This window comes from Macaca nemestrina, chromosome 17, assembly GCF_043159975.1.
Source record: "Macaca nemestrina isolate mMacNem1 chromosome 17, mMacNem.hap1, whole genome shotgun sequence".
Classification (NCBI taxonomy): Eukaryota; Metazoa; Chordata; class Mammalia; order Primates; family Cercopithecidae; genus Macaca; species Macaca nemestrina.
Genome location: NC_092141.1, coordinates 47,518,373 through 47,533,804, shown reverse-complemented (window position 1 = coordinate 47,533,804; position 15,432 = coordinate 47,518,373). Strand labels below are relative to the sequence as shown.

Sequence of the window (15,432 nt, the reverse complement as noted above, 5' to 3'; positions counted from 1 at the left end):
GTTTTCTATTTTCTATTTTAATTTTTTTAATAACATAAAACTAGGAGTGCATTAAAAGACAGCATCATCTAGTATATTAACTCTCACTTAAGTATTCTTTTCTTTTTTTCCTGAGACAGAGTCTCATTCTGTCACCCAGACTGCAGTGCAGTGGCGCAATCTTGGCTCACTGCAACCTCTGCCTCCTGGGCTCAAGCAATCCTCCCACCTCAGCCTCCCAAGTAGCTGGGTTTGCTGGGGCTGGCTACAGGTTCATGCCACCACGCCCAGCTAATTTTTGTATTTTTTGTAGAGACGGGGTTCCACTATGTTGCCTAGGCTGGTCTTGAGTTCCTGGGCTCAAGCAATCTGCCCACCTCAGCCTCCCAAAGTGTTGGGATTAGAGGTGTGAGCCACCATACCCCATACGCAGCCTAAGGAAACTTTTCTTAAGAAAATACACGTCAAAAAGGCAAAAACCAATACATTGTTATAACATCTCTATTTTATAGGTAAGGATACCGTGGTGCAAATAGTTTTACTCAAGGTCACAAAGGTAGTAAGTGGAGAAGCTGGAATTCGAACATAGGCGGTACAACTATAGGGCACATACTCTCAATCACTTAAGAGTTCTTACAGAATTCATATTCCAAAGTAGTATGGAGATGTAAAGCCTTCGGGGAAGCAATTTGAAAATACTTATTGGCAACCATCAAAAGGTGTACATTGTTTAAGCAAATAATTCAGTTTTGAGAATTTTTTTTCTAAAGAAATAGTCCAAATGAAAAAAAAGGCTACACTGCTTTCACTTTAGCCCTTATTTAAAGGGCTTATTTAAACAGTAATACTATTTAGTATTAAATAGTACACACTTCCCCCATATCCACAGACCGTATGGAATATCAACTAGCTGGACAAAAACTAATAGCTTCTCCTCAAAGCTCTTAACGGATAGGTTAGGAAGCCTATTATGGTAGAAAAGGCCAAGTGCAAGACTTTGGAGCACCCCAACAATGAGACTCTACTCCAAAATAGTAATTTAAAAGCATTATTGCATCCTTCAAAGAATAACAAAGATTCCTGCCACCAGTAAAACATGAAAGAAGAAGGGGTGGTAAATCCTATCTATTCCTATTATATAGTCTGACCACTGCAAAAGTCTGATAGCTGTTGGAAAATGACAGTGAATTATCATAACCAAATGGTGACTCCAAATGCTGCTATTTCTGATTTATTCTCTTCACTGAAAAAAACAGACTGTTATCTGGTACACATGGAGCAGCAGGACCCTGATGAAACTGCTACCTAGATTCCTAAAAGTACCCAGGTTTCTGATCTTCTTATATCTTCAGCTTTACCTTTCCTTTTTTGCAAGAATAATTCTATTTTCTTTTTCTTTAAGCAATAGTGTGTAAACCACTAAATCACATCAATTTTAAATATTTTAGTATTTAATTCCTACACACAAGGAGATTCTCCTACATAACTACAATCCCATCAAAATCAGAAAGTTAACAATGATACCATACCGCCTGCATACAGGTTTGCAGCCTAGGAGCAATCTAGGTGTGCAGTAGACTATACGATATCTAGGTTTGTGTCAGTACACTCTGATATTCACACACCAACACGAAATCACCTAAGATACATTTCTCAGAACATATCCCTGTTGTTAAGCAACATATGACTGTATATAAAATTACAGAAAAAATAATGTACAGGACAGAAAGTGGCTCAGTGGTTACCTAGAAATGGAGATTGGAGAATATGGGATAATTACAAATGGTCACAAGGAAACTTTTGGGCATGATAGATGTTTATTGCTTTGACTGTGATCATGGTTTGACATGCACATATGTCAAAAATTATCAAAGAGTATACTTTAAATGTGTACCATTTATTGTATGTCAATTATACCTCTATAAATCTGTTTTTTTGTTGTTTTGTTTTGTTTTTTTTTGAGACAGAGTCTTGCTCAGTCGCCGGGCTGGAGTGCAGTGGCACGATCTCGGCTCACTGCAAGCTCTGCCTCCCCAGTTCATGCCATTCTCCTGCCTCAGCCTCCCAAGTAGCCGGGACTAAAGGTGCCCGCCACTATGCCCGGCTAATTTTTTTTTGTATTTTTAGTAGAGACGGGGTTTCACCATGTTGGCCAGGATGGTCTCGATCTCCTGACCTCGTGATCTACCCGTCTCGGCCTCCCAAAGTGCTGGGATTACAGGCATGAGCCACTGCGTCTGACCTGTTTTTTTTTTAAATAGCCACATGTAACCACTGACTACATGTGTACTGCAGTCAATTGGACAGCACATATGTAAAGGACAAAAACAAAAATGATAGGAGGACTTAATTGTGAAAGCAGAGCTGTATACCTCTTAGAAGAGAACACAATAGCATCTTTAAAAACATGAGATATTAAGAAAATGATTAATAAAATTACATAAGTTTAAGATCTTCTGTTCATTAATAAACATCACGAAGTGAAGAGACACACTAAAAACTGGAAGATACCTGCTACGTCTGTAACGAAGAATTAGTATCCAAAATACATAAACAATTAAGGGCCAGGCGCGGTAGCTCACGCCTATAATCCCAGCATTTTGGGAGGCCGAGGCAGTTGGATCACTTGAGGCCAGGAGTTCGAGACCAGCCTGGCCAACATGGTGAAACCTCATTTCTACAAAAAACACAAAAATTAGTCAGGCATTGTAGCACATGCCTGTAATCCCAACTACTCAAGTGGCTGAGGCAGGAGGATCACTTGAAACTGGGAGGCAGAGCCAAGATCGCCACTGCACTCCAGCCTGGGTGACAGAGCAAGATCCTGTCTAAAAAAAAAAAAACTCAAAAAACAAAACAAAAAACCCTCACAAAATACATAAAGAAATTTTCTACAAATCAGCAAGAAAACAATTCAATGTTAACATTGGCAAAATGTTAACATGGGCAAAAAAATTAAAAAGTATTTCATAAAAAGAAAACATGGCCAGGCATGGTGGCTTACACCTGTAATGTCAGCACTTTAGGAGGCCGAGGTGTGCAGATCACTTGAGGTCAGGAGTTCGAGACTAGCCTGGCCAACATGGTGAAACCCTGACTCTACTAAAAATAGAAAAATTAGCTGGGGTGGCAGTGCATGCCTGTAATCCCAGCTACTTGGGAGGCTGAGGCAGGAGGATCACATGAACCTGGGAGGCAGAGGTTGCAGTGAGCTGAGATCGAGGCACTGCACTCCAGCCTGGGCAACAGGGAAACAGAGTGAGACTCTTTCTCAAAAAATAAAAAGGTGCTCAATCTTATGAATAATCAAAGAAATGATAATCAAAACCACAATAAGATACAATTTCACCACCATAAAATGCAGACCACTTCAAGTATCGGCAAGAAGGTGAAAGAATGATACTCTCCTACACTTCTTCAGGGGAATAAACAGGTATAAACACTTTGGAAGGCAATTTGGCAATATCTAGTGAGGTCCAAGATATACATACCCCATGACCCAGCAATTGTTCCCCTAGTACACTAGAGCAGGGTCAGCAAACCTTTTCTATAAAAGACCAGAGAAATATTTTTGGCTTTGCAAAACATATGGTATCTGTCACAACTATTCAACTCTGCTGTTGAAGTGTGAAAGCAGTTAGACATTGTCTAAACAAATGATCTTGGCAGTGCTCCAATAAAAAAAAATTTATCTACCAAAATTGGTGGTAGCGTCGTGGCCTGTAGGCTTTAGTTTGCCAAACTTGGACTCTCAGAGAACCCCTCAGATATTTGAACAACAACCAAAGACATGTACAGAAATATTCCAAACATCATTGTTTTTAACTATAAATAGTTGTAAAACTAAATATCCTTCAAGGATACAATGGATGAGCACAATATTGGTATATTTATACTATCCATAAGTGAAAATGAACGAACTAGAGCTACGTGTGTCAACATGAAGAAATCACATACAATACTGAACCAAAAAAGAAAGACCCAGAAGAATAGAGTTGTACCTCCTTATCCCAGGGGCATATGTTCCAAAACCCACAAAGGATACCTGAAACTTTGGATAGTACCAAACCCTATATATACTATGTTTTTTCCTATACATACATACATATATATCTTTTTTTTTTTTTTTTTTTTTTTTGAGACGGAGTCTCACCCTGTTGCCAGGCTGGAGTGCAGTGGTGCAATCTTAGCTCACTGCAATATCTACCTCCTGGGTTCAAGCAATTCCCCTGCCTCAGCCTCCAGAGTAGCTGGGACTACAGGCGCGCACCACCATGCCCAGCTAGTTTTTTGTATTTTAGTACAGACAGTATTTTACCATGTTGGCCAGAATGGTCTTGATCTCCTGACCTCATGATCCACCCACCTCTGCCTCCCAAAGTGCTGGGATTACAGGCGTGAGCTACTGTGCCCGGCTCCTATACATACATATCTATGATAAAATGCAATTTATAAATTAGGCAAAGTAAGAGGTTAACAACATTAATAAAATAAAACAAGTATAACAATGTGCCAGCATTACTACTCTTGCTCTTTGGGTCCATTATTAAGTAAAATAAGGGTCACTTGAACATAAACACTGCAATACCATAAGAGTTGATCTGATAACCAACACCCAAGATGGCTACTAAGTGACTAACAAGCTACTAACAGGTAGGCAGCATATACAGCGTAGATATGCTGGACGAAGAAATGATTAACATCCAGGGTTGACACAGTGGGATGGCACAAGATTTCATCATGCTACTCCCAACAGCACACAAGTTAAACTTATGAATTGTTTATTTCTAGAATTTTATATTTAATATTTCAACACCGAACAAGGATAACAAACTGCAGAAAGTGAAACCACATAAGGGGTGATGATACTGTACATATAGTAAGATGTCATATATAAGTTATAAAAACCATGCAGGCTGGGCACGGTGGCTCACGCCTGTATCCTGTAATCCCAGAACTCTGGGAGGCCAAGGCGGGTGGATCACAAGGTCAGGGGTTCGAGACCAGCCTGGCCAATACAGTAAAACCCCGTCTCTATTAAATATACAAAAAATTAGCTGGGCGTGGTGGTGCGCGCCTGTAATCCAGCTACTGGGGAGGCTGAGGTAGGAGAATCACTTGAATCCAGGAGGCAGAGGTTGCGGTGAGCTGAGATCACGCCATTGCACTCCAGCCTGGGAGACAGAGCAAGACTCTGTCTTAAAAAACAAACAAACAAAATACAAAATGTACTGTATATTGGTTAAAGATATACATAATAAAATTATAAAGAAAATAGTGAGGATGATAAACACTGAATATAGAAGCAGTTGCCCCTCATGGAGACTGAAAAAGATGTAATACAAAACAGAGAGAAGGGGCTTTAACTATATTGGTAATGTTTTATTATTTTATTTATTTATTTATTTAAGACAGAATCTCGCTCTGTTGGCAGGCTGGAGTGCAGTGGCGCGATCTCAGCTCACTGCAACCTCTGCCTTCCAGGTTTAAGCAATTCTCCTGCTTCAGCCTCCCAAGTAGCTGGGACTACAGGCGTGTGCCACCACATCCAGCTAATTTTTTGTATTTTTAGTAGAGACTGGGTTTCATCATGTTCTTGACCTCATGATCCGCCTGCCTCAGCCTCCCAAAGTGTTGGGATTACAGCAGTGAGCCACCATGCCCGGCCTGGTAATGTTTTATTTTTTAAGCTGAGTTATGGATGGGTGTTTATTATATCATTTTACACCTTTTTGAATATTTCATAATATAAAGATTCAAAGAAATCTAGTTTTACCTGCATAATATAGAAACTAATTAGAATTTAAATTGCTTCTTTTTTCTCTAAGTGATATCAATTCTGGAGACTACCTAATACGGATCAAAAGTAATGACTGATGAAAAAATAAATTTGAACTTGAAAGTTAATATGGCACACAACTCTTTCAGAACGTGTAATTTATGAGAAGGCGAAGATCCTTAACAGTGAAAAAATGGGAACAACCAACCTAAAACAAGATAAACGTTTAAAATTCTATGGTTTAAGAGGTTTCTCCAAATTCAATTATTTCTCTCTCCCCACTTTGGTTTCTTTCCATTTTAAATTAAAGTAATGCCAAATCTAGAACCAACAATTTAGGTTAAGACTAACTTCTTCATGATTCCCTGGGTCATACTCTTTTAAAATGAATGCTCTAAATCTTCAGTCCAAGTTAACAAATGAAACTTTTGTATTTCATCTTCCTTTACAAATACTGTGGCTAATTCCCTGTAATCACACCAGAGATCACACTTCTCTTATTTCAACAGAATGTCATCTTTCTATTGACTCTCTGGGTAAGACTACGATACACAGCTAAAAACTGCACTTCGTTCACCATCTTCATTAAACTATCAAAAGAAGGGACAAGGAAAACATTATTTCCAATAAGTAAACCTAAAAAAGCCTATACAAACTTTAAAACTTATTTCTGCCAGGCACGGTGGCTCACACCTGGAATCCCAGCCTCTTGGGAGGCTGAGGGGAGTGGATCACCTGAGGTCGGGAGTTCAAGACCAGCCTGACCAACATGGAGAAACCCCGTCTCTACTAAAAATACAAAATTAGCCGAGTGTGATGGCGCATGCATGTAATCCCAGTTACTCGGGAGGCTGAAACAGAAGAATCACTTGAACCTGGGAGGCGGAGGTTACAGTGAGCCGAGATCGCACCATTGCACTCCGGCCTGGGCAACAAGAGCGAAACTCCATCTCAAAAACAAAACAAAACAAAAAAACTTATTTCTACTTTTTTCTTGAGACAGAGTCTCGCTCTGTCACCCAGGCTAGAGTGCAGTGGTGCGATCTCACCTCACTGCCAACTCCACCTCCCAGGTTCACACCATTCTCCTGCCTCGGCCTCCCGAGTAGCTGGGACTACAGGCACCCACCACCATGCCTGGCTAATTTTTTGTATTTTCAGTAGAGACGGGATTTCACCGGGTTAGCCAGGATGGTCTCGATCTCCTGACCTCGTGATCCGCCCACCTCGGCCTCCCAAGGGGCTTGGGATTACAGGCGTGAGCCACCGTGACCGGCCAAAAAAACTTATTTCTTAGAAGGCAAGCATAATAAAAGGGCAGTAAACATACATATGTGAATAAACATAAATTAGGCATAACCTAAAACTTATGATCATGAATAAAGATAAAAGAAAAATAATGACTTTTTAATAAAGAATATTTTCAGGCCTGGATGTGGTGGCTTATGCCTGTAATAACAGCATTTTGGGGCCGGGCGCGGTGGCTCAAGCCTATAATCCCAGCACTTTGGGAGGCCGAGACGGGTGGATCACGAGGTCAGGAGATCGAGACCATCCTGGCTAACACGGTGAAACCCCGTCTCTACTAAAAAATACAAAACACTAGCCGGGCGAGGTGGCGGGCGCCTGTAGTCCTAGCTACTCGGGAGGCTGAGGCAGGAGAATGGCATGAACCCGGGAGGCGGAGCTTGCAGTGAGCTGAGATCCGGCCACTGCACTCCAGCCTGGGCGACAGAGCAAGACTCCATCTCAAAACATAAATAAATAAATAAAAATAACAGCATTTTGGGAGGCCAAGCTGGGAAGACTTCTTGAACCCAGGGTAAGGAACCAGCCTGGGCAATACGGCAAGACCCTGTCTCTATTTAAAAAAAAAAAAAATTAGCTGGGCACACGCCTGTAGTCTCAGCTACTTCAGAGGCAGGAGGATTCCTCAAGTCAAGGAAGTCAAGGCTACAGGGACCTTTGATCATGCCATTACACTCCAGCCTGGGCAACAGAGCAAGACCCTATCACCAAAAAAAATAATAATTATTATATATATATTCATATTCTTTCATTCCATACTGTATTTACCAAATCGCTACCTTAAGACAAAAATAAGCCATTTTTAAAATTTGAAAGACAGAGAGGTCAAGCTTAACACTAATCAAATAATTCAAGAAGGGCTCAGTAACATAGAAAAGGTATAATTTTAAAATGTAAGATAGTCTACATTCATTAGAATGCTTTTTTTTTTTAATGGAAAAGTTAACAAGTATTAGAATATGGGGAAATCGGAACCTTTATACATTGCTGGTAGGAATGTAAAATGGTACAGCTGCTATGTAAACAGTTTGGCAAGTCCTTAAAATGTTAAACATAGGGGCTGGGCAGGGTGGCTCACGCCTGTAATCCCAGCACTTTGGGAGGCTGAGGTGGGTGAACCATGAGGTCAGTAGATCGAGACCATCCTGACTAACATGGGGAAACCCCGTATCTACTAAAAAAAAATACAAAAAATTAGCCGGGTGTGGTGGCAGGTGCCTGAGGTCCCAGCTACTCGGGAGGCTGAGGCAGGAGAATGGCGTGAACCTGGGAGGCAGAGCTTGCAGTGAGCTGAGATTGTGCCATTGCACTTCAGCCTGGGCAACAAAGCGAGACTCCGTCTCAAAAAAAAAAAAAAAAAAAAAATTTAAACATAGAATTACCATATGATCCAGCAATTCCACTTATAGGTTCATAAACAAAAGAACTGAAAAACTGGGATGCAAACAAATGCTTATACACCAATGTTCACAGCAGCACTAGTCACAATAGCCAAAAAGTGGAAACAACCCAAATGTCCATCAACAGAAAACTGGATAAACAAAATGTGGCATGCACACATCTATATGATGGCATATTATTCAGCCCTAAAAAGGAAAGAAATTGACTCATGGTACAACATGGCTGAGCTCTAAAGATACTCTAAGTAAAATAAGTCAGACACAAAAGAACACTTTTCTACTTAAATAGAGTATTGGAATAGTCAAATTCATAGCAGTACAAAGTAGAATGGGGAGTTTACCAGAGCTGGGAAAGGGTTCACAATGAGGTATTATTTAATGGGCACAGAGTTTCTATTTGGGCTGATGAAGAAGTTTGAAAATTAATAGTGGTGATGGTAGTACAACATTATGAATACACTTAATGCCACTAAATTATATATCTAAAAATGGCTAAAATGGTATAAATTTTATTTATGTATTTATTTTTGAGACAGAGTCTCGCTTCTTCTCCCAGGCTGGAGTGCAATGGCATGATTTCACCTCACTGCAACCTCTGCCTTCCGGGTTCAAATGATTCTCCCACCTCAGCCTCCCCGGTAGCTGGGATTACAGGCACACGCCACCACGTGCGGCTAATTTTTTTGTATTTTTAATAGAGACGGGGTTTCACCATGTTGGCCAGGCTGGTCTCAAACTTCTGACCTCGGGTGATCAGCCCACCTTGGCCTCCCAAAGTGCTGGGATTACAGGCGTGAGCCACCACGCCCAACTTGGTATAAATTTTATGTTATCTGTATTTTAGCACAATTTTTTAAAGGGAGAAATTTTAATTTAAAAAAAGAAGAAAGTCCATTTGTTTGTTTACACTCAACAGAAATTCAACTAAACTCAACTAGTTGTTGAGCAGTTACTTTGGGCAAGGTATTATGTGGTCAATCCTAAAACGATTAAAGATGAGTAAGGCAGTATCTCTGGCCCCAAAGACCTCAAGATTTAGCTGATAGGCAGATACTATAGCAGACTAGAATCTCCCAGTGGTCTGTGTAATCTTTATAGGGATTGTATAAGGCCAAAACTATTTTCACAATAATTATAAGAGTTTATTTGCCCTTTTCACTGTGCTGACACTTGTACTGATGGTAGAAAGCAATGGCTGGTAAACTGCTGGTACCTTGGCAGGAGTCAAGGCAGTGGCACCAAACTGAGCTATTAGTCACTGCATTCTTCACAGCTACCTATTTACAGTCCAAAAAAAGCAAGCTAATTTCACTTAAGAATATTCCTGGCCAGGGGTGGTGGCTCGCGCCTGTGGAAGGCTGAGGCAGATGGATGACTTGAGGTCAAGAGTTTGAGACCAGCCTAGCCAACATGGTGAAACCCCGTCTTTACTTAAAAAAAAAAAAAAAAAAAAAAAACACAAAAATTAGCCGGGTATGATGGCACACGCCTGTAAGTCCCAGCTACTTGGAGGCTGAGGCACGAGAATCGCTTGAACCTGAGAGGCAGGGGTTGCAGTGAGCTGAAATTGTGCCACAGCACTCCTGCCTGGGTGACATAGTGAGACTGTCTCAAAAAAACAAAAATTAAAATTAAAAAAAGAATATCCTTGATGACACAACAAAAATTAATTTTATTAATTCTCAACCCATGAATATCTACTTTTTTTTCTGTTGCCCAGGCTGAGTGCACAGGCTCCATCATGGTTCACTGTAACCCAACTTCCCAGGCTCAGGCGATCCTTCCATCTCTGCCTCCTGAGTAGCAGAGACTACAGGCACATGCTACCATGCTAGGCTCATTTTTTATTTTTATAGCAACAGTATCTTGCCATGTACATCTTTTTAATATTCTACATGACCAAAAGGAGACTATATAAAAACAGGCTTTTGTTACATACTACAGGAAAAGCACCTGTGATTGATTGTCTGAGTCATGTAATGAACAAGCCATGTTCATGTCTGAGTCATGTAATGAACACTATTCATCAACCATCATCTTTACTTGAGAGACTGTGTTAATAAGACTTGGGCATTTGGTGTACATCTTCAACATGAACAAAGTGAGTTTTTCACTTCAAGAAAAACTGACAGTATTTGTTGTCAAAGATACATTTCTAATTGTTGCTTGAAAAATACATTTTGGAAAATGTGTATCCACAACAGTGAACTAGATAGCTTCCCAATATTTAAAGACTTTTCTGATGAGATCAGTGATATTAACAAACATGATTTTCTTTGATATTGTATAATGAAATGTGTTACTATTCAGAGGATGTTCTTAACTGAGTGAACCATTACTTTCCAAATAGCTAATGCACTATGTCACAAAAATCACACATGGATGAGATTTATTCAAAGTACAAAACAGACCAATGAATCTTAATGTATTAAGTATGAAATTCATTACTAAGGTTTCAAATTCCAATTCAACTAACTTTAAGAAACTACTTTTCTTCCACCTTTCTCTGGGGGAAAAAAAAAGCTACCATTTTAGTGCAGAATATCCACAATTATCTGAAAAGACTAATACAGTATTACTCCTTTTTCCTACTACATATGTGTGTGGGGCTGCTTTTTCTTTAGACACTTCAACCAAACAGCACAAGAGATTGAGTGCAGAAGTGGATATAATTCAGCTTTTTTTTTTTTTTTGAGACAGTGTCTCACTCCGTTACCCAGGCTGGAGTGCAGTGGCGCGATCCCAGCTCAAAGTAACCTCCATCTCCCGGGTTCAAGCAATTCTCTCTGCCTCAGGGTTCCGAGTAACTAAGATCACAGGGATGCACCACCACACCTGGCTAATTTCTGTATTTTTAGTAGAGACAGGGTTTCACCATGTTGGCCAGGCTGGTCTCAAACTTCTGACCTCAGGTGACTTGCCTGCCTTGGTGTCCCAAAGTGCTGGGATTACAAGCGTGAGCCACCTCGCCCAGACATTCAGCTGTCTTCTATTAAGCTAGACATTAAAAGAGGTTTGCAAAAATGTAAAACAATCCCACTCCTCCCACCACTATTTCCTATTTGGGGAAAAAAAAGTGGTATTTCTTTAAAACATATAAAAATATGTTTTTTTTTTTTTTTTTTTTTTTTTTTTTTTTTTTTTTTTTTTTTTTTTTTTTGAGACGGAGTCTCGCTCTGCCGCCCAGGCTGGAGTGCAGTGGCCGGATCTCAGCTCACTGCAGGCTCCGCCTCCCGGGTTCACGCAATTCTCCTGCTTCAGCCTCCCCAGTAGCTGGGACTACAGGCACCCGCCACCTCGCCCGGCTAGTTTTTTGTATTTTTTAGTAGAGACGGGGTTTCACCGTGTCAGCCAGGATGGTCTCGATCTCCTGACCTCGTGATCCGCCCGCCTTGGCCTCCCAAAGTGCTGGGATTACAGGCTTGAGCCACCGCGCCCGGCCAAAAATATGTTTGTTTTTAAAGAAATATTTTTAAATTGTCTAAGTTTAAATTTCTCATGTAGTAAATACTGGAAGATGTAGCCCACATAAACAAAAACTCTTTAGAGTACTCAATAAGAGTATAAAGGGTTCTGAGAGCAAAAAGTTTGAGAACTACTACTACAATCCAATGAGCACTACAAAGTAGAAAAAATGGTGCTCGATTCCAAAAGAAAGAAGTCTTCACAGAAGAAAACATACTGACTGGGAATTTACATGATGGATATATTTTTGTTCGAGTTTCCCTTGTTGGGGGATCGGGGTGAGAGAGGCACAATCCAAGAAAATGGAAATAGAATATTTTGATGTGCCCTGAAAAAGGATGAGTAGAGACTAATGTAATGGAAATTCGTGTAACAGATATAATTTACTAGAGAGGCTGAATCTGCACAGGAAAGGGGTTGGCCTGCAGATTACAAACTACAGTTTATTTTCTAGAAAATGTGGAGCCATCCAAGAATTTGTACTGAAAAAAAAAATTTAAACCTTCATTTCCTTTGTCAAGACTCCCAAAATAATTAGCATACTTTTTTTTTTCTTCAAGTTTTGAGGACGAAGTCTGAGGTCTAGCTGTGTTACAAAACAAACTTTAACATTTTTCTGGAGTATAAGGCTCTAAACTTTACGCATCCTAAGAGTGAAAGCTTAATTCGAAAAGTCTGTGTATGTAAAACTAAACCCTACATATTTACATTTAACAGCATGGTCCCTGCTTTATTAAAAAATGCTGCTGAAGGTCCGGCAGGGTGGCTCACGCCTGTAATTCCAGCACTTTCGGAGACCGAGGAGTGAGGATCGCTTGAGCCCAGGATCGCTTGTTGCCCAGCCTGGGCAACAAAGTGAGACCGCCCACACCAATTCCCCGCCCCCGCCCGTCTCTTAAAAAAAAAAAATTAAATACTAATGTAACGGAGTTTATATCTTAAAGACTTTTTATCCTTAAAGTTCAAACATGGCAAATTCATGTTACTCCAAGTACACTGCAAAAAAAACAGAACTCTAAATAGTTCTTTGTGTCTAGTCTTCCTCTCTTGTGCTGCTGTCGACTTCTCGTTGCCCTGCTGTCAATGATACGACATATTCCTACAATACCTACAGCGCTTTCAGTTCTACGGTGCCTACACAAAAACAAAATACATTCATAAAGTGGGGCCCCTGGGATGGATGGGAAACGCCTCCAACAAGCCTAGTGGTTGGTCTTTGAGTCAATCAACTAATTCTTGGCAGAAAGCCAAGCAAATGGAAAACAGACTTTGTAACCGGCTAAATCTACAACTCTATGACAATACCTTTCTAAAAATGTTCTGTATTTGCTAAATCTAACTCTTTTCTCTATGTCTCTATCCCTCTGCTGAAAATAAAGCAACTTTATTATGCTGCCATAAACAAGGTTTTTTCCCCTACCACTGGAGAGTATTGTCTTCTTTGCTCTAACAAAGATGCATGCCATTTATTCACTGCAACAGATAAGCAATTATAATCCTGTAAGATTATTCTGTATATGTCGGGCACAGAAATCCTGCCTGCTTTACAAACATTTAAAACTTAGATGAAACTACAGCTCCACCGAAATTTTTAGACATTTAAGACCTTTATTTCCTTCTAGCACACAGTAATTCCTTGCCTTTTCCTATTTTGATGGGCATTTACAATTTGTAAGTACTATTTAAACTAGGCACTGTTGAAAACTACCTGAAAGCAATCAGCTAAGGCAATCTGCAAAAAGAAAGCCCAAGCACAATTTAAGGCACACCCTTAACACGGGGCCAGTTTAAGAGGTAACAACACGTTCCGCGTTTTTATTTTTCATAAGCAGTACACGTTTATAATCCTAAAAACATCTCACCATCATTACAACGGAATTCCTTCCAAAACTTTAAGATGCCGGATGGTTACATTTCAGCCCTTCTAAACTAGCTTACGCTTTACTCCAGCAACCAACCCCAGCAATCCCGGGTCAATCTGGAGAACTGACACCACCGGTAGGCGGCAACCGAGAGGGACAAGACTTTCAGGAGCAAAATTATGACAGATTCTCTAAGGAAACACTACAATTTTTCCTTCGCCTGGCCCAGGTGCAACACCGATTTATCTTTTGGCCAAAATCTGGCGCCAGGTTTCAAACACGTTTTCATTGGTTGCCACCACAGTGAAGCAGGGAAGGGAGAGGGCTGCTTCCCATTGATCCTTGGAGGATGGAAATAAAGCAAGAAGAGGTTGCAGGGAGACAGCAATCCTATCTTCCCCAAGGCCACTTGGTTTGCCCGGACCTCCACCCAGCAAAGCGCTATTCCACCGTTTGGTAACTTCCATCAATGTACACTTTGGTTGCGCTCTGGGCGCCGGGGGCCCACGCGGGGCTAGTGCCATAAAAGCCCTGAACTGCCTGAAAAAGGGGCTGGCGCCAAACAAGCCAGGGAACGTACCCAGTTTCTTCCACATGGCGAGGTGACAAGCGAGAAAGCCTTTGCGGATGGCAGCGCAAACCTTAGCCGGCTCGGATGAGGTGAAACCCTTCTGCTTCTTGATAAAACCCCACAAGTGCTCCCGGGCAAACTGTGCCGCCTCCCGCCCGCCGTGCCCGTCGCACACGGCGAAAAAGGCCACGGAGGAACGGCGGCGGCAGCAGCGGCTGGGTGCAGGCGAGGCCCCGGCGTCCGGGGGAGGGTCGCGAGCCTCTCGGGCTGCCACCGCTGGGCCTTTCCCCGAGACTTCGCCGCCGGCAGGGGCGGGCGGCGACGGCCGCAGAGACAACGGCTGAGACAGCGACCGCTGCGGCGAGGGCTTTTCTTCAGCCGTCGGTTCAGGCTCCACAACGATCTGAGTAACGTCCTCCATGTACTTCCTCCCGCCCTGGTCGGAGAAGACGCTCACTCCCAGCGAGTACAGCCCCGCCATGGCCGGCTGGCCGGGATCCCGCCGGTCCCACGCAGCCCGCCGAATCCGGCGGCGGGAGACACACTAGGCGCTCGCCGGCCAACTATTGTTTATCTTCGACGACGCCGAGAGGGGGGAGGGGGCGGTCCCGGAGAGGGGGGGCGCGCGATGTCTGGACTTGTCCGCGAGAGCTGGGCCGGAGCGCCGGAGAGAGCGAAGCCAAGCAGTTGCGCCTGCGCACTGTGCTTCCCCCGCCCGCCCGCGCCCACCACACAAATCAGGCGTTCTCCCCCGCTGACGTCACCCGGCTCTCTGAGCCCGACCAATCCGGAGTCGAGTGGAGCGAGCCCGCCCTCCGTCCCCGCCTTCGCTCCCGCCCGCGACAGCCGCGCTCCCTCCTACCGCTGCTGGCGCTGGGCCCGCGCACCTACCAATTTGCTTCACCCACGCCGCGGGCTTTTTCGCCCTCCGGGTTGTCGGCGGTTGCTGATCCTTTTCCGAGCGACTTGGTCTGTGTAGGCTTTTGGCTTAGTCCAGGGTTCTTAATGCGGCCTGCTGGCTTTGGCGTCCCGCTGCTCCCTTTGCCGGGAAGGTGGTGTGGACTCGGG

General features: G+C 42.5%; 1 protein-coding gene across 1 annotated transcript in view; it reads right to left on the bottom strand.

Annotated features, from left to right (window-relative positions):
* Positions 1 to 15,049, bottom strand: part of LOC105476860 (protein phosphatase, Mg2+/Mn2+ dependent 1D) — a 71,788-nt gene extending 56,739 nt beyond the window's left edge. The window contains exon 1 of the mRNA XM_071082808.1: positions 14,374 to 15,049. Coding sequence (XP_070938909.1) covers positions 14,374 to 14,845 — 472 coding nt within the window. The 5' untranslated portion in view covers positions 14,846 to 15,049. The remainder of the gene's footprint in view (positions 1 to 14,373) is intronic.
* Positions 15,050 to 15,432: the final 383 nt, after the last annotated feature.